Raw genomic sequence first — 20,196 nt, forward strand, 5'->3', positions numbered from 1 at the left:
CTTGCGCACTCTGCAGAAGGGGCTGCCTGGGGTTTTCTCGCACACTATTCCGAACGGCAATAATATTCTCCAAAGATCTTGCGTTTCTTTGACGTACAGGAACTGCTTCATCAATCACTGACCCCGTTGTCTCAAATTTTTTATTAAACAACGGATTGTGGACTCTGCAGGATGTCCATGAAAGCCATAAATTGGACGCACCGCACGGAACGTTAAGCGAACGGAGCCCTGATTTCGATAATCAATTGTAACCATTTCTACGCAGCGTTTTTAAAATACTAATACACAACCTCACTCTTTCGTACATTAATTTGTCATTCCTGACCACTACTGTATAACATCGTTAAAAAAATTGTGTATTCATTTCACTTCATCAATGACGCTCGGCCTGAAGATGACCAGTTAGGTCGAAATCGATAGCCGCATAAGACAAATACAAAACGTGTCTAAAAAGAATTTCTTTAAACCCCTTCCTCAGTTTCTTGTACTTAAGTAATAAGCTGTTGATACTATAGCAAACCGTTGACGATGACGACTGTGATAATATTGAATTGAGATGTCTTCTCCCCTAACGGGTTTAATCATAACGATCTTCCTTCAGGATATCTTATTGTGTTTATCGAATGTGGCTGCGATCGATGTGTATTGCTTCGAACATCGATCGATGACCTCTCTCTTTTGAAGACCAAATCCTATCTGTCGTACTACATGTAAGTACAAAGGCAACATGCACTGTAGTTAAACTACTCCATACAAAGTAATCAGTCGCCTAAGGGTTAGGCATCCAAACATGTACATATCTGTTAGGTCATGTAACTAGATAGTCACGCCGTCACTGGAATATCACTTGCTTACTGTAATCGAGAAATTATCAATGAAAAGAAGTATAAAGCAGTATTTTATTGATGCACACAAATATAGGACAATTGTAAGATTATGAAAATGAAGACCTCAGAAGTGTTTTATTAACTACCATGAAGATTTAATTAAATTTAGCCAAACCATACAACGTGCCGTTTTTTATCTTGCCTATGAAATGATATTCCTGCTGGACAACGACCACTGCAACTTTTACAGTTGTACGCAGAACAATTCACCACGTTTATATCACACAGTTTTGCACACACAAACTTTATCAATAATGAAGAAATGTCAAAAAATTCACACTGCCACCGCGCTTTGAGTGCCACCGAAAATATGGCGGTCGTCTCGAAATTCGCGTCAAATTCATGCATGCCGTGGATGCGGTATTACGGGTCCCCTCTCTTTCCTTGTCTAAGATACTTATAAATAAACTAAACAAATATAGAAAACGAGCTCCTGGGTATGGCTATAGCATGTACAAGACCAAATTTTAAACCTGGTGTTAGTTTTGCTTTTATTCAAAATGTATATGTATGAAATTTCATTTAATTGCTTCCATAAATAAGAAAGTTGGAACTGCACATCCTACACAAAACCAAATTTGGAAAATGGCGCTACATTTGCTTTTATTACAAGTGGCTATGTATCAAATTTCATTTAAATGTACCTTCATAAATAAAAAAGTTTGCAATTCGGTTTGTAAATGGTCGAGATGCGAAAAGGGCATTGTGAATGTTGATCGATTAGACTCAATTTTTGGAATTGCGTTTTATATGGCTGAAGCTATACGCATATTGAATTTCATGCAATTTGGTTCATAACTCACGGAGATGTCAAAAGGGCCTTCCTTATTTTTTGGGCTACATTGCCAATTCACGAACTCCGATCTACAAATTTGATAAAGAATCCATCTACTACGGAAAGACACCACAAAATTATAAACTCGCTAGAAGCTCGTTAATAATGAGCAAATGGCAGTGATATCTAATAAAATAACATTACAAGTTGCTGAACAACTTAAATTTCTAAATAAAATTTTAATCCCATTCACAAACTTTGTAATTTAAGTTTGCTTTATATTTCCACAATCTAATACAATTCCTTGATTATTAAATTAAACAGTGAAATGGGGACGAAAATCTAACCGAAATTATTCTTTTTAATTCCGGATTTAAAAATAGTAACTCGCTAATTTGAAACGAAACTAATTAAATCCCACAATGGAAATTGTAATTGAGCGGAGGGTAGACAAAGCGCTAACCGTCCAAATCAGAATTTGTTCAACCCTCTGGCGTAGATACTTAAAGGCGGTATTAGTGCTGTTAGACTTGTTTGTGCTTTTTTAATCGTCACTACCTACTTTCCATATCTGTCATGAAAACTTCCAAATTACTTCTCAAATCTCACGTAGGCGTATAGACTTGATGTATATACAGCCCTTTAATTAACATTGCTGGCTTTCATATTTTTATAAGGTTTTTTCCATTTGATGTTGAATGGTTGACGTGAAGTTACTTATCTGCATTAAGAGATATGAGCAAAATTAGATGCATATAGTCTGTTAGGAGGGGTGCAGATCCAACAAACTTATTTGCCACAAGCAATTTTCTGCGCTCAGACTGCAATATACAGTGCGGAAAAGAAGTATGAACTACCTCTAATAATTTGGTACTGTTCAAGTTTTATGATAAACGATTGAACACGCCAATTTAGTTTTTCAGTTTTCTGAGTGAAAATATGACGTCATTTAGATTTTCAGCGAATTTCAATAAAAATAAAATAATGCGCTATTGTGACCACTTTGTCCATTCGTCTGTCCATCCGACTGTACGTCCGTCCGGTCGCTACTACATCTAGCTTTTTTCCGCTATTTAGTTCGTTATGGTGTCGAGGCTTGCACCATGGAAGGAATTTTTTCTGCGTTTCTTACTAATAAAGTTATAGTAAAAAATCAATTTTTTCAGGTACCATAATTTTTCACTTTTGCCGTTTATTAGCGATCACCGAAATATAATTTTGCATTGTCTATTTCTCTGTCTGTTGTCTGTGCGTCTATTGTCTGTCTGTCTGTCTGTCTGCCCGTGAGCACGATAACTTTGGGCAGAAACGTCGGCTCACTTTGAAAATTGGTACGCATATTCTCAAGGATATAAGAAAGTTCTCAGCTACGTAGACTAACGGGCCAAAAAGTTACAGCCCAAAAACTGCCCAAACCTCAAAAAATAGGGTTCTTCTATCATTTTCGTTACAAAGAACATATGAATGTCCGGGTTTTCTATGTTAGAACATCGGGCAACTATGCAGACGAATTAAAAAAATTTGCGCATGCGCAACCCAGCTTTGGAATTTGCGCAATCCAATTTTTTATTTGTTAAAAGCCTTAAATCAAATTTTGTATACACGCACCTCGAATAAAAGTAAAACTAATACCAAATCAAAAAAAATTGTTTTACAAGCTATGCTGATTTAAGGGGACAGAATCAACCCCTTAAGGAGGTGTGTTGTAAAACTGATGGACACATAAAGATCTCGATGATCGTTTGGTATTCACTTGTATCAAATGTTTGTGCTTATAAATTCTATACGCTAAAATGATTCTTTTAAAATCAAGTTTTAATGACATGTCAAAGAATAGATTGTACATGAGCAGTGCTAACTTTCTTATTTGTGGACGATTTTTATTGGTTAAATGGTTGAAAACGAATTTCGCTAGAGCAACTTATTTTTTCGGGTTTAGCAAGTGGACTATCTTACGCCTGACCACTTCTTGATTGGCACTTGATTGCAGATAATAAAAAAAATCGAAATATATGTACGGCGACTGACAACCTAGGACTTAACCTTAATCACCTAAGATGCCCTGTGGATTTATCTAAATTTCCCCACAATCAAAATCATCTACCAATAACTAAATTCCCACCACCTTAATTTGTTAAAACTACGCCCATCGATCATTCTTGTGTGTTTCACTAATCAGTAACTTGAAAATCCACTGAAAATCACTGATCAAATCCACGTTACAGCGTACTGATAATGAGCACATCTGGCATCAACATGATTGTGTCGTTCCATGACTTTCCAGCGCCTTAAGTTTTCATACGTGTTTAACTCGACAGACTGTACTCAAAACCATTCACTCAATGCAAATCGAAACAAATTACGAAATCCCGCTGGATAACGTTCGCTAACGGGCTCCCGTTACACCATAATCGTTTTTACTAAGTGTTATTAAACTCTCGGTTTAAAAATTGGCAGGTTATTAAATAATATGCTCTTGTTGGGATCCGCTCTTAGAATTGGTATCTGTGTCTCATCCCGCCCAACCTTCGTTCGCGCACGAGACCGGAAGTAGACGTCACGGTAGTAACGGAACATTCTTGGGGGTCATCTTATGTGACGCCTGCAACCACGTCGTCCTGTAATACCTACCAATAGCGAATCACTCTAAAGCCATTCTGCATGTCCCCCTGTACTCGGTTACTCTCCAGTGATGGAGAAGTGGGCGAGTGAGGTATTTGTTAACGAATGACTGTTAAGTACACTCGATTTGCATGCGTATTTATTATTTATCGAATCACCGATACAATTGAAAGAACCCTAGAAAAAAAAGAAATATGCGCAGCGATATTTCTGGACGTGACCCAGGCTTTTGACAGGGTATGGCACGAGGGCCTCGAATACAAAATAACTAAAAATCTGCCTAAGCAGATGAGCCACATTCTAAAGTCATATATCTCTGGCCGCCAGTTCAGGGTGAGATATGGCGAAGCATACTCTGGACTAAAAGATATTGCCGCAGGTGTACCGCAAGGAAGTGTCCTTGGGCCAGTTTTATATTTGCTTTACACGAGTGACATCCCTATGAGTGTAGAAGTGACGACAGCCACATTTGCCGACGACACTGCATTACTAGCCACAAGCAACGAAATACAAACAGCTACAAACAAATTACAAGCAGCCGTCAACAACGTCACCCTAATACCCCGACTGACATGGAAAGTCATCAATGACCTGCATAATAGCGATCACTTTCCCATTATAATTGAAACCGACACCACCGTACCTGATAGAGCTGTAACAAGACGGTTCCTCACTGCTAACGCTAATTGGTCGCTATTTCGCCAAAACCTCGTAAAACCTGCCAGTATTAGCGTCCAAACAATAACGGACACAATACTGAATGCTGCAGAGAACAGTATACCGAAGTCGGGAAACGTTCCGGTGAAAAAACCACTGCCATGGTGGAACCAGGAGGTCAAAGAGGCAATAAAAAATAAAAAGTCAGCATTCCGAAAATATCAACGGCAGCCAACGATAGAAAATCATGTTGCTTTCAAAAGAGCGAGAGCTATTAGTAGGCGAGTTGTCCTTGAGAGCAAGCAGCAAAGCTGGATTAAGTATACATCTACTATTACCGCAAGTGCAGATATCAATAACGTCTGGAAAAAGATCAAAGCCATCAACGGAAAATATAAAAGTCAAATAATACACTCTATAGAAATATTCCCAGATGTTATTACGGAAGACCCAGTCGATATTGCAAATGGGTTGGCCAACCAATTCGCAAGAGCAAGTAGCTCTGCGAACTATCCCCTCGTTTTCTCCAACGTGAAAAACGAAAGAGAAGCGGAGCTATTCTTTGAAGCAACCAGTGATCTAGAATATAACGCGCCATTTATTATCGAAGAACTCGAGTTTGCTCTCAAACGATGCAAAAGGACAGCGCCTGGGCATGATTTGATACCCTATGAAATGCTGCTTAATCTCACACCTGAAATTAAAACAAGCCTTCTACAATTATACAATAAACTTTGGCATGAAGGTACTTACCCAGAAGATTGGAAAGAGGCAGTTGTTGTACCGATTCTCAAGCCTAGCAAAAATCCACTGAGTCCGGCCAGCTACCGTCCAATCAGCCTCACATGCTGTATGGGAAAACTATGGGAGAGGATGATTAATAACAGACTGCAATGGTACCTGGAAAAACACAATGCACTAGTTCCATATCAGGCTGGGTTTAGAAGGCACAGATCTACAACTGATCACCTGATCCTACTCGAGCATGCGATTCAGGAAACTTTCCGTGAGAGAAAACACCTGATCGCTGTCTTTTTCGATATAAAGGCAGCATATGATATGACATGGAGACATGGCATACTAAAAAAACTGTTTAATCTAAATTTGAGAGGAAACTTGCCCCTGTTAATAAAGTCTTTCTTAAGTCACAGACGTATTCGGGTCAGAATTGGAGACACATTTTCTGAGACCAAAATGCTCGAAAATGGAGTCCCGCAAGGATCTACCCTGAGCTGCACCTTGTTTGCTCTGGCAATTAATGATATTGCATCGAATGTCTCCATAGATTGCTCCAAATGCCTATACGTCGATGACATCGCCCTGTTCTGCTCGGGTAAAACTGTTGGAGAAATAACCCGTAAACTCCAACCCGCGATAGATCAAATAACTACGAATGGAAATAGTATCGGCCTGAGCTTCTCTAGAGAGAAAACTCAATGTGTACACTTTTGCAGATTACGTAAACCGCACTATGACCCCGTATTATTCTTGTCAGGCGATCCAATCAGATGTCTTCGTACCGCAAAGTTCCTGGGCCTTACACTCGATGATTCCCTTACCTGGGAACCGCACCTAAAACAGTTAAAAAAAAATGCCTCCAAAGTCTCAATATAATTAAGGTACTGGCGCACACCAAGTGGGGTGCAGAAACAAAATGCCTCATAAGAATATACCAGGCTGTGATTTTGTCGAAAATTGACTACGGCTGCATAGTGTATTCGTCCGCGCGTAAATCGACACTTGCAACCTTGAACAGCATACATAACACAGCCATAAGGTACTGTCTTGGAGCTTTTCCTACCAGTCCGACGAACAGCTTATATTGTGAGTCGGGAGTACCGCCCTTGGACACTGAAGAAAACAACTAATTGCAAGCTATATGACTAAAATTTCATCATTGCCACTACATCCTAATAGGGTGATACTCAACATAGACATGCAGTTGTACAGACTGAAACCTACCATTACCCGCCCTGCCTGTATCAGATTCCAGGAACATCTCGAGCAACGCCGAATAGTCCCTCCAGCGCCGCTCCATGAAATGATGCTGGACACTGTCCCGTGGAAGGTACCTGAAATAAAAATAAGAAAAGATCTAATGCGCTACAAAAAAGAGATTACAAAACAACCCACTTACCTGCAGGCATACGAGAACCTCCTTAACGAATATCCCTCATACCAACCTGTGTACACGGATGGGTCCAAGAACGCGTATGGGGTGGGAAGTGCTATAGTCACCGAGGGCGTAGCATACGAGTGGAGCTTGAATACAAACTCTTCGCCCATCTTTGCAGAGCAGTATGCCCTATGGCAGGCTGTGCTATACTGTTCAATGATGGAAAACAACCGATTTTTAGTTGTTACGGACTGTATGAATATCCTAAATGGGCTAAAGAAAATCTACAACACAGATCCGATGAACATCATGCTACAGTCTGCTATACATCGTATTTCGGAGCAAGGTAAATCACTCGAATTTATTTGGGTCCCTAGCCACGTTGGTATCTTTGGCAACGAACAAGCAGACCAGGCCGCTCGTAGAGCGATATCGAACCAGCAGACAGATGTAAATTTCATGGTGGCAAGTGACATCAGAAGACACCTAAAAGAGCAATATGTTGCAGAATGGCAAGAAAAATGGGCACAGGTAAATACTCACCTGTCGCAGATAAAACCTATTCCAACGACACTATACACGCTACAAGATGCTTCGAGAGAGAACAACGTGAAAATGCACCGTCTGAGGATAGGACACACTAAGGTCACACACGAACATCTGCTAAAGAATACTGTACCACGACAATGTAATCACTGCAATACGGCCATCACGGTTACTCATATTATAAGCCATTGCCCACTATACAATAACGAGCGATTGATAAACGGTATACTGCCCAACTACATCGACAATTTTATAAACCCTGAAAATGCAATGAAGATGGTGAGATTTTTGAAAATGATTAATATATACGCTGATATATAATATGCTTAGTGAATTAAAGGGGATATGACCTTAGTAGTTGAACCCTACAAAAAAAAAAAAAAAAAAAAAAATTGGACCAAAAAATGGCGAATCAAACTAAATGAGGTCAAGTCTACCCACATAAACTTCACAAATAAAAGAATGAATTACTTACCTGTAGTGATCAACCAGCAAATAATTCCTTACGCTAACACAGCTAAATACCTGGGCATGACACTAGATGCCAAACTCAGGTGGAAAGAACATATAAAGAAAAAAACGCGAAGAACTTTGCATTAGATTTAGAAAAATGTGGTGGCTAATTGGAAGACACTCTGAGCTGTCACTGCATAACAAGCTATTGTTGTACAAACAAATACTGAAACCAGTCTGGACTGGACGGAGTGCAGTTGTGGGGTTGCACAAAAAAAATCTAATGTAAAAATTATTCAAACTTTTCAAAACAAAGTACTGCGCAGCATTGTAAATGCTCCATGGTACATCAGAAATGAAGACATCAACAAAGACCTAAAAGTGCCTATGGTCAGCGAGGTGATTAAACGGTTTGCGGAACAACATGAAGCAAAATTACATGAACATGTAAATATCGAAGTGCTACGACTACTCGACAACAGTGGACTTATCCGTAGATTGAAAAGGCAAAAACCCTTCGAACTAGTGTAAGTTAAGTGAACTAAGGGCAATTAAAACATGTGAAACAAGTGTTTTTTAACATATGTGGAGTGCGCCAATGGGAGTACATCCACCAATCGCTAAGACTTACTTAGATTCAAGACTGTAGACTTAGATGTAGGTAAGAAACTGTTAAAAACAAATTGCTAGATAGTACCTACTAGTTGCAATGTATACGCCTAGTGCGTGTTTAATAAAAAAAAAAAATTTATTATTTATAGTCCATTAAATTGTGTTATTAAAAACGAGTAATTTATTCTTTGTTTCATTGAAAATTGTATAATTTGGTATGCAAGTTTTTCAGGAAATTGAATGAACTCTTCCACTTAGGATAGGTGAATATTTTACACCGCAATCAACCTAATGCAGAAAATGTCAGACAGAATGCATTTTAATCACGCGAATCGCGAATGGTGACATTCGCAAAGCAACAAAAGAAACATATTGCGCTCTTGCGTGTTGCAAAATGCTTCCCTCCGAAGTAAATTAAGTGATCCAATTAGAAAGAAAGTTATCCTCATACATAAGTAACCTTAAGAAGTAAATTTCGTTAGGTAGTAGGCAAGAAGGAATCAAGAACTGTGGGTAAGAACCTACAAGACGGAGCAGTAAAATGCAATTTGCTACCCCCTTAATAGAGATTGGGATTGGGGCACGTCGAAAAGGGAGCCAATGACCATGTAGGAATACTTTATTGTTTGTACTGTCTGCGTCTAACCTCGCACCGTGTTAATGTTGGGATCAATATTTGTCATTGCGTAATCCCGTTACAAAAAAGTTCCGATTAGACAGCAAGCTTATCCCTCTCCACAAAATAATTTGAATGCCTTGTGTCTGGACAGCAGGCCATTTTATTCTACGATATGATTGTTTTTGCTTTAGCTCTGCAGTGTGTACACAATAAAGAAAGTAAAATAAAAAATTTATTTAAACCAAATCCCTTTCCATCCCTTGAACGCCAGTTATAAACAGTAGCTTATAATGTAAACAAGAAAAACAAAGTTTGTCTTCCTTGTCAACAAAAAGCAATAGATTAACCTGCCCCCAGCTAACGTATTTCATATTTCATCCCATACATTTAAATTTGCCTGTCGTGAAAAGGGATCGTTAGATGTTGTCATTTAATCCGTGCAATAAGAATAAAAATAATTATACGAATGCTACACCGTAACTGCGTTCAATGCAATGTCATATTATTTAACAAAAAAATCAATAAAATTACACGGTTGTTAATTGGTCGCCAGGTTTATAAAATAATTAAACAGGGTGAGAAATTAAAACGGAAACTTGCCTCAAGGAAAACAGCGGTTGGGTAAGAGACCAAAAATGATTAAATGTTTCGTTATTATATTTTTTATAATGGCAAAGTGAGTAAAATGAAAGTAAAAATTAAATTAATTACTCCATCCAGTGAATAAGGATGGTCGGCTGTTCGATAATGACTTACCTACGTGAATAACATAAGTTGCAGAAGATCGCCTATTCTAGCACGATTCAAGTTTCGAACCCTTCGCAGCAAGGTTCGAATGAACGAGTGCTAGACTGCCTTCTGCAACGAATGTTTTATACTATTTTCTATGTTGAGCCCTTCAATTTTAATTAAAAAGAAATTTATTCATAACTTTTCACTAGAAAAAGTATTAATAACTTAGGTTAGTGACATACCGCAACTCCTTTCAAAATTTGATATTAATCGCCCGCAAAGTTCTTACTTGTGCTGGTGGCTGCAGCAATAATAAATTGGAAATGGAAAAACAATCACATTTAAAGTTGTAATAAGCTGCAGGCATTGTTAAAACGGACATCAGCTGGATTATGAACCCAAAAGATTTAAAATAGTACAATCTGCTGATAGAAAAATGTAGTAATGAAGCGTCAAACACAGAGTAAGTACTTCGGTATTTGGCACTAAAAGTAATTCAATCAAATGTTTAGTTAATACCATTGTTTAATTACATTACATCATCTAAAAGAAAAAATAGAAAGTGGCAGAGTTACTTTCCCATAGACAACCTAACAATTCTCAACGAGCACCATCACCATTCACAAGACCATTTAATGTTACCACCAGCGTTAAAATCTCTCTTCAAAATGTAATCGGGAATTTGTATAAACTGCTGAAAATTATACGGCTATCGATTTCGGGTATTATTTGCCAATGCTGCATAAGACATAAATGACGAAAAATTGCGTTATAAAACATGTTTTATAGTTTTTCTTCATTTATGTCTTATGTCTCAACTCTCAAGGCCTGATGATGTCGAATGTTTTCTTTTTGCTGTTTTCCCTTATATTGATAGGCATCCGCACAGTATCTGACGATCTCGTGCGCGCTTTTTGTCATAACAACGAACCATTTAAATATCCAACTCGCGCTATTATAAGGATTTTGTCCTTTCGATCTCGGTACTGAACAGACATCTTTAACGAACTCTACTCTACTCGGTCTCATTTTATTACAATCACTCACTTCATTTACCTCATTCCGAATATACATACGTAAAGAAGTATTTATAATCCTATTCTATTCAAAGTGTCGCGTTTTTGTATGACATGCTCTCATCTCATTTTGAAGGGGTTTCTCTCTCTTTTTTGTTAAAATGAACGGGAATATAATCATCTCATGCGTAATGCTACAGAATATAGAGTACGCTTCTATATTATGTGATCGTCACGCGTATTGCTCCCATTTGTTTATTTGAAAGAAATATGGAACTAAAATCGTCGATGACGCGGGTTCGAACCCCCTGTAATAGATCACGGCAAAAAGAAGAGAGCGAAGGATTGTGAGAAAGAAAGAAGTATGTAGTCACTTCTGTTAGCACTCGCATTTTTTTTTAATACTTACGTGATATCACTTAAGGGTAAGATTCAAACGTGGTAACGTAACAAGAACAACGTTAGTAGTTTAAAAGATGTATTCAGAGTAGGAAAGTGAGACGTAGGTAGTGCAATCATTTCAAGATATGATTGATAAATGATATACTACACCATAGAACCATCTATATCTACCTATTCTTTACACTATGGTAAAACAAATAGAAAATAGGAACATAAAAAAACGTATAATTGTAAAAAAAACATTCATTTTCTATAATAATTCTAATTTTTTCTTTAATTTAAGTAGTGTTAAATTTAAGTATGTACTTAAAAATTTCACGACACCCTTATGGACTAAGATACTTGCGCCATCCTAAGGTGCCCCGCCACCTACTTTGTGAACCAAAATTGTAACCTAATGTAAAATGATCCTGATTACACAACAGTAGTAGATAAATACTATACTAACGAAAACATATTCTTTGAATTATTATCAAACCGCGTGATCTTTGAGAAATAGTTTATCTGATTACCTAAAACTTTACCCCATGAATAATTGCCAATATTGATGGGTCTTTAACATACTACTTAAATATGATATTTTAAAGTTGTACAGAATTTTCGTATTGATATACACGGTGTTACAAAAATTGCGGACTGACCATATGCAGCCAGCTTCTACGATTAAAAATATGAAAACAAGTTTAGATAAACATATCTCCTAAAGTGAATCTTTGACGGAGAGTCGTAGACGGGTACCAGCAAATTTGATCGAACACACCAGGAATTTGTGAGCGCGTGAGACAGTCCATGATCCGACGAGTTCAGGTGTGTGTTGCTGCCTGTAGAGGTCATTTTGAACATTTATTATAACTTCAGTTGAATAGTTCCGTTTATTGCTATCGATCGTTTTGAATAAAAAAAACAAAAACTTCAAGTAGCTGTAGTTCAGTAACGAACTATTTTAGGAAATATTATGTGTATTTATTGTTTTTTTCTGATTTTTAGTCGTAGAAACTGACTGCATGTAGCCAGATGCTCATAATGTTTGTAACACCCTATACCTTAAGAAGAACTAGAGTGGCATTGTTCAATTGTCGTTTTCTTTATTAGCTCTCTAATGTCTCGTGCAACTATATCTAAAACTTATTTGCCTGCGCTATAAACTGCAGTGGAGAGGATGAACGTGAAGTCACAAAAATAGGCGCGTACACAAAAGTCAATAATAAGGAAGCCATAAATTAGTACAATGATTTATTGTTTCTCATTTTGTCAATAATTTATCTCACACAAATGTAGAATCCTGAATAAGCCTTGTGCAGCACATTATGAGTGGAAGGGATTAGTAATTAAAACAAAGCGCATCATTTGTGCTATTTGTCATTTCCCATAACATTTATTACTGAGTATCTGTATTCCGTGTTGAAACCGAAGGATACGGATTAAAATTAATTATTTCATTGACATTTTCCTTTGAAGCAGTTTCTACCCGGATATTGGAAAAGGGTGTGCTATACGACGTAAATAATTGATCAATTACCAATTTTACGGAAGTGAGGGATTTAGTTACTTTTAAAGTTTGTATCTAAGTATGTCAGCCCTACATAACAATGAACCGTTATTCACGCGTAGGATGTTTTAGAGGCGAGCTGTAAAGACCAAAAATAATCCGGTATACGTTTCAAAGGGTTTTGTACAAATTAAGAATGTGTTCTGCATTTTCGAATAAGCAAGAATAGCTGTCATTTAGCAAACCACATTTAACAAACTTTGTCAATGTTTCAAAATGAACAGGGCCAGACAATTCTTGATGATTTTGAAATTTACGAGTATAATAAATGACATAGAACATTTACATACCAGATGCCATATTTAAAGTAATGTGGCATAATTTTAATTTCTAAAATTTTTCTAAAGGGTCTTTTTAGGGTTTTTCTAAATAAACAGCGTACTGTAAATTGGCTTTCCAATATTACATTTGAACTCATTCCGTGCATTAATTTCGTGAAATGTGTTCCAAATTTAAAATATATTATGATTATAGTAGGGCATTATATTCTTTCCGTATCTAAGACTGTGGCGTTATTAATTTTTATTGAACAGCCTGTATGTGGGCCAGAAAACATCGGAGCTAATCGCATACTTGCTTATCACAAAATGCATGCACGCAGTACGGTCACTTTTACGCGAACCTGAGTTGCACAAGCACGGTAAATTTTGGAGGTAATTGCATTACTGGCTTTTAGCAATTGTACATATACGAACAGACGGATAGCCGTAAATCTTTTTATTAAAAAGGGCAGTTTTGGTTCCCTACAGTATTTGGGAGGAAAAATTAATTAGCATTGGCATTCCTAAGTTGAGGAGGATTGGTTCAGATTAAGTTAATATCTGTTGGTGTACGGAGTCTCATTTAGACGTGAGTATTAGTTGTATTATTTCTTTTGTGTCAATTCAATATCAATGCAATGATATCGCATCCTCATATACGCGTGCTTTTCTTGTATAGTCCGGTTTACGGCAGATTATTAAAACCTGGTTGGAAAGTGGCCTACCCCATTGGCTTACCATCGCTACGGACAACGACGTTGAGATTCGCTCTGATCACCTGGCCGTCTCGTCCAGACCTTCTGCGGCACGGCACCTAAGGGCTCCAAAACCACCTGGGAGTTCCGCCTTACTTACCGGGAACAGCACCATCTTGTCTTCCATCAGTACCTAGCATGTAAGGGTGAGCGTTGCGAGTGTCTGGGGAATGATTGCGCTGCGTGATAGTTTGTTAGTTGTGTGATTATTTATTGTATTAATTATTGTTATCGTAAATTAAGTGTTTATATTAAAAATATATCTGTGTACTTACCTACTGAAGTGTCTTCTGGCTCATAATTGTATATTTATTGGTCACCTCGGAGATTCGCCGTTGCTCCATCGTTTCACTCCCAAACGGCGTGGCGCCCCTCTTGTAACCATTGTAGATATTTTGCTTAATTGTTTCTAAACCCCCCCCCCTGACCACTGAGAATTAGCCGGCGCCAAAGCGCTCGTTATAAGACATAAAGACACTTAACGGATTAGCAAATGAAAACTTCCTTGACGATTTTGTAGGTGCCCATATAATATAACATGTAGATACTATGATAGTTAATTGTAATAACCCCAAATGTCATGCGTTAGAAACACTTGCCATTCATCGTCTCTTTTTTTTTATTTCTCCAATATTCGTACAATCTACCCAGTTTTATTATCTAAGTCTCGAAATTCTCCTTCGGTTTTTCAATTACTCAAAATGTTTTCTTGCTCGTTATCATCCATGGAAATTGCAGCTAAATCAGTTATTGAAACTTTGTCCATCTTACGATAGCGATGTGCCGACGTTTTTGATGGCACTGGCTAAAATAAGCGCTAGTTGAGTGTAAAATGTATATAGGTACTACCTATACTGCTGTTTGTTGGTAATGCGACGCGAGTTAAAGAATTTATTTTACGATGATCAAGCCTAATACCATCTATGTCTTCCTCCACACTGCAAGATGGAATTCAATGTTACAAAAACTATAATACTTAACTTTGACCTAATAGGCCATCATTTTGACACTCCCCTAAGGTACCACCACAACTGTACGGATGTAACAAGCTGCAACTGCGAAATCATAGAACAAACAAGCAGCATTAGATACTTGGCCATCTGCATTGATAACAACATTAACTGGAGAAGTCATATAAGCATGCTTCATGCGGAGCGCAGGAAAAAGATAAGAACCTTCTACTTTATTAGAAATATATGCAACCAATAGATGTTAAGGACTCTTTACTTTGCTTTGATACACTCCAGATTACAATACGGACTGGAATTTTGGGGAGGAGCCTCGGGAGGAGCTCATGCCATACTTCTGAACAAATTAATAGTGACCCAAAAATATTTCATTAGAATAATCTATTGCGCATGCGCAAAATCCAATTTTAAACCTCGTGTTAGATTTGCTTGTATTCCAAGTGCCTATGTATTAAATTTCATTTAAATGCTTCAGTAAATAAGGAAGCATTGGATACGAAATAGCTGTTTTACATGATTTTGGGAAATTGCGTCATTCCACCCAAGCGAAGGAACGATCCTATACCGAATTCACAGCAGTATAGTTTTCCATTTCTTGATTGACATAGTTTTGTAAAACGCAAGTTCAGTACTGACGGAATACTCACATTTGATTGTGGGGAGTCAGTAACGCTTTATGTAGACAAAGGCATCCCCATAATAAGATTAACATTGATTTCTTAGATATTTCAAATATGGCTAGCCGGAGCTCAAATATAGAACCAACATTAAATATATACAGTGCATGTACACATCCCGGCTTAATTTTTTTTATGATCTACAAAGTACATTAAAAATAAAAAGACCCGTGTGTCCTCAATTTTTATTTGCGAGTAAAATAAACGCAAAATAATTTATTGAGAAGCTGTGTTTTTAGTCCGAATTTCAGCCTAAATACGTCACAAACCTACAACCAATCACGTGGAAGTGAGCCGGCAACCTTGCGCGAGGGTCTGACGTTTGTCGGATTTGACGTTTTAAGAGCATGTTTAACTGCATCTAACCATAGTCGTCTATAATTACAAGCCATGCTGAGAAGTTTGGCAACGTTGTCCGAAAGTCAATCGGTGGGCCGATATAATTTTAATGGCGTCTTGTTGCTCTTGAAAAATTGCATTTTTCCTCTCTCCTGTGTTTCGCCTTGGTGGTTTCAATACAGAAGAAAGATACTTAAGCAGCTTACAATTGTACATATATTTTATTTAATTACAAAAGTGGATAATAACATTTTTATTTGACGTTAAAATTCGGAACGCTGTAAATTGGTAACTGCATCATAATGTGTTTTCCATCGAGATCTCCGAAATTGGTGAACTTCTGTCGAAAGAGGTCAAGGTGAAGCACACGCTTGGGCACTTAATTTCGGCAAAAGGACAGTAAATCGCTGTGCCGCAGCGAGGTTTTATCAACGACCAGGTGTGATTCGGAATGGCAGATTTTAAGCCAGTCGGTACTCCAGTGGGTCTAGGTACGAAGCTTTTAAAGAGGGAAGCCCCGTAGACTTCAAATTCCCGTACCGTATAGTCCTGGGAATAAGTCGGAAGGTTCCTTCAGAAAATCGACTTGACATGTCCGTGCTAGAATATCTGAAATACCAACTAATATAATAATTATTGTATTCTTTCACGATAAACACTTACCGTACTTACGTACCACGTAGTGTGTAGGTCATATTATTTGAGCTTCTACAGGTACTTTGAACAAATACAAGTGCTTGTAAAGCGTCCACTAAGGAGTAGCCTGCTTTAGAGGTTATGACAAGAAATCGATATATTTCGTTTAGCAACTTACCTGAATAATAATTTCTGTTCATTCCGTACGGAGTAACACAAATTGTCGCAATCTGGCTCTGTTAAAACAGGTAAAAAGGAATATTACACCCAAAATACACATAAAATACACCTGAAATCTGTCAATTTGAATTAGGAAATCGGCCTACCATGCAGTGTTGCCATAATTCTCAGCACGGCTTGTAATTATAGACGGCTGTGATCTAACGCGAAAGTGAACGACAAGTGACAAGTGTCTGTGACAGATGACGCAAGTTACAAATGACATTCTCCTGCAATATTGCCAAGTCGTTCTGTCATCTGAATGGTTCTAGGAGCTGATTGGTCGGGCTTATTACGTCACAGACCCCGCCACAATCATATCGTTTTGAATAAACCCTTAAAACCGGACATGTTCATTCTTTTTTTGCTAATCATCGTCTATTTTTAAATAATCTTTTACTGTCCAAACAAATGTTTTATGGTTTCAGGTATACGTTATTAAATTAGAACTGCGGAATTCAACTATGCTGTAAACCCCCATTGTTACGGTTAAAGTACATATTCGGTAAATGTGCCGTACAGGTACATACTTAACAATGAAAAATAATTTCTGGACGCTCAAGTGTAATTTATTTATTTTATTTATTTATTATCCCTCTCCTCTTCTGGGCCCTCAACAGGCTTGCGCCCAATTACAGGAGTTAACCGCATAATTAAGATGTTGACAGTTTGTGATTTAGAAGGTCCTATAATTTATAGATGTCGCTACATGTGCCCATTCCATCACAAGAGTTGGAATGAAATCATTCCATTTCAGCAGAGAAAAGACGAGTAAGGCGACATTCTGTTGTTAAAAATAAAGCAAGTATGACGAGATTCTAAAGTAGCAGTGGGCAAAATAAGTTATTCACTAAATCTCGCGTGAGATGATACCTAGGATTACTTTTGAACAGCAGTACCTACACATGCAGAACAATGAAATTTAACTACTAATCTCTCACTCAATGCCAATACGTTTTACAAACTGTGATTCTCTCCGTAACGACAAAAATGTTATATTCGCAGTCGGAAAGCGTTTGCATCATGGTTTTAAGTTAAAATGGGTTAGATCTTGTCATTGGCGATTTTATGTTTACTTCTTTCATGTCTGATCCAATAACATGGTGATTTCCGGACACCCTCGACGATAATCAAACGACAGTTTAAAACTTCTTTGGACAAATTTTATGAGTGACAGGTGGAAAATTGCTTTCTGGAAATGGTTTGTCTAACCTTGTAAAAGTTGTATTCTTTGAAACGGAATTGCAATCTTCAGTAAACTACAGGTAACTAAATAATCCTCAAATGTTGTCGTCGACTTGCAAACAACAGTAATTTATCTTGGCGACTGCGATTTATGAGAGAAAAACAGACCAGTGCTAAACACCTTTCCCTAATATACTTTGTTAGTGTGTTTGATAATAATAAATAATGGTAGGTACCTAATAAAGAACTTGCGAATGTTACCTACAGCGTATGACGATTCCTGAATCCCGAAGCTATCAAAAATATAAAATCAAGCCTAACCTATTTGACTTACTTCAGTATCAGGTGTAAGCGTTGTTTGGGCATGTGGAGTAATAAAAAATAAAAATAAATTTGCAGTTCCTTACATTATTTTTATTTTTGGACTTTTTTTTTAAGTGGGCGGAGTTTCAGCCAAAGCTGCTCTACCAAGCCAATATCCATGCCCGAACCCGGATTCGATCCAGGAACCCTGATGCGCTTCAACGCCACTGCGCCGCACAAGCCATGCTTGTGTCTAGGTTGTGATACTACCAACAGTGTGCATTTTACACTACATAGTTGGCGTCATGTACAGGTCTTTCGTTAGGTAGCCCAATAATTATTCTATTTTTTTTAATTTAGTGTTTAAGTTATTATTGCTTTTGATTATAATGTTTTTCAGTGGCGGATTAAGGGTCTATGAGGCCTGGGGCGGTTTTCAGAGTGGGGCCCCACCTGCCCTACTTTTCTAACCCATGAATCACAACAAACGAATAGAAAAATGCTATGAATGTGAATAAGGTTTTATTGATACATAACAAATGATGAAATCTTAAAATTTATGTTTCCGCGCTTTTATTCTGCTGAATACCGACCCGACGCCGTCGCCGACCGCCGCTCGCCTCCCCTCCGGCCACCCCAGCGAATACTAGGTCTTTTTTTTCTCTCTTTGCAGTTGCAACGCATCAGGGGCCTACTCTAGTGACGGGGCTCGGGGCGGGCCGCCCCCCCTTAGTCCGCCACTGATGTTTTTGACTCATATCTAAAATCAATCCGTTTCATTCAAAAGATAACACTTTCGGAGCAATAAACTTGTTTTCCGAAATAAATTTTTGTCTATATCAATTTATTAACTGTGTGTTGATTCGAACCCATTTTGCGACTCGTATAGAGTATTTCATGTCATTTTTCTTTTCGTGCCCAACAATTATGTTAGGCGTTAATTAAAATTTTATATTTTATATAGTGAATTGTTTGAACTGTCGGGAGTTGATCGTGCTCACGGTGTCCCCGATATTTAATAAAATTCAAGTCAGTATTGGAATTTTTCATTATAATTGCAGCCGGATGTGTACCTACGAGAAAAGAATAAGATTCAACATTTCAACTTTGATTTGTTTTGAGCTAGCTAGACAGGGGTTTAAGGGTGGGTGGCAATATTTAAGAAATAGTATTGTTTTATAAACGTACTATATGATTTCATCTTTTCTATGAAGAGAAAGTGTCATTTGTTTTAAAAAATCTCAACAAATACTAAAGAAGTATATTGGTGTTTACCAGGGTGTTTACCGAGAGAGTTTGCTCATATTCTTGGATTCATGGATATAAAAACAATCAGAAACGTAGTAAACATTTGTTTAGTAATTTAATACATTAAATTCACTCACAGGCACGCTTTAAGAATGAACGGGGCACACTAAACCGAATTACATGGGGTGCTAAAACACAAACAAATACTTAAAGTCAATTACGCCACTTTTCTACACTACAGATTCCAGTAGTCCATTAAATTTGCATAAAATGCCCGTTTCTGTGTATGTAGACAAAAGAAAATGATGCGCGTTTGAATAGCAACGGCCTCTATTAATATGATAATGACCAGGTTTATTACGGAACCACTTAGAACAAATTATCCAAAATGCTCTCCACTACGCACATATACTTTTTGCTTTACATTTCAGATTATGCGCTTTGGATGTGGTATTTCAATTACGACAATTCGCACACATGGTTAGCAGATATACTGAAAGCATTTTAAGTGCAATTAGTATTTGCACATTAAAACAGATACTTCAGTCAATTTTTCATATGTGAATGTGAGTCGCTTGAAATACATTCGTCTGTGCAGATATGAATTTTTAATTATTTCA

At 37.6% G+C, this 20,196-nt stretch overlaps 1 protein-coding gene across 1 annotated transcript; it reads right to left on the reverse strand.

Annotated features, from left to right (window-relative positions):
* Positions 1–5,548: 5,548 nt before the first annotated feature.
* LOC116182316 lies at positions 5,549–7,530 on the reverse strand. Its single transcript, XM_031502839.1, has 4 exons — positions 7,079–7,530; positions 6,904–7,013; positions 5,695–6,792; positions 5,549–5,635 (listed from the first exon to the last, which is right to left on the reverse strand). The coding sequence occupies exons 1-3, from the start codon at positions 7,225–7,227 to the stop codon at positions 6,641–6,643; spliced, it is 411 nt and encodes a 136-aa protein (XP_031358699.1). The 5' UTR covers positions 7,228–7,530; the 3' UTR covers positions 5,549–5,635; positions 5,695–6,640.
* Between the last annotated feature and the right edge of the window lie 12,666 nt (positions 7,531–20,196).

This window comes from Photinus pyralis, unplaced genomic scaffold, assembly GCF_008802855.1.
Source record: "Photinus pyralis isolate 1611_PpyrPB1 unplaced genomic scaffold, Ppyr1.3 Ppyr1.4_unclustered_Scaffold4648, whole genome shotgun sequence".
Taxonomy (NCBI): Eukaryota; Metazoa; Arthropoda; class Insecta; order Coleoptera; family Lampyridae; genus Photinus; species Photinus pyralis.

Bases quoted from the DNA above. Each gene is read 5' to 3' on its own strand.
- LOC116182316 (XM_031502839.1), bottom strand. From the start codon at position 7,227: ATGGGCGAAGAGTTTGTATTCAAGCTCCACTCGTATGCTACGCCCTCG. The intron at 7,014-7,078 runs GTAAGTGGGTTG...TTTTTATTTCAG, and splicing joins AGGTTCTCGTATGCCTGCAG to GTACCTTCCACGGGACAGTG. The intron at 6,793-6,903 runs GTAGGTTTCAGT...TGTTTTCTTCAG, and splicing joins TACAGGCAGGGCGGGTAATG to TGTCCAAGGGCGGTACTCCC.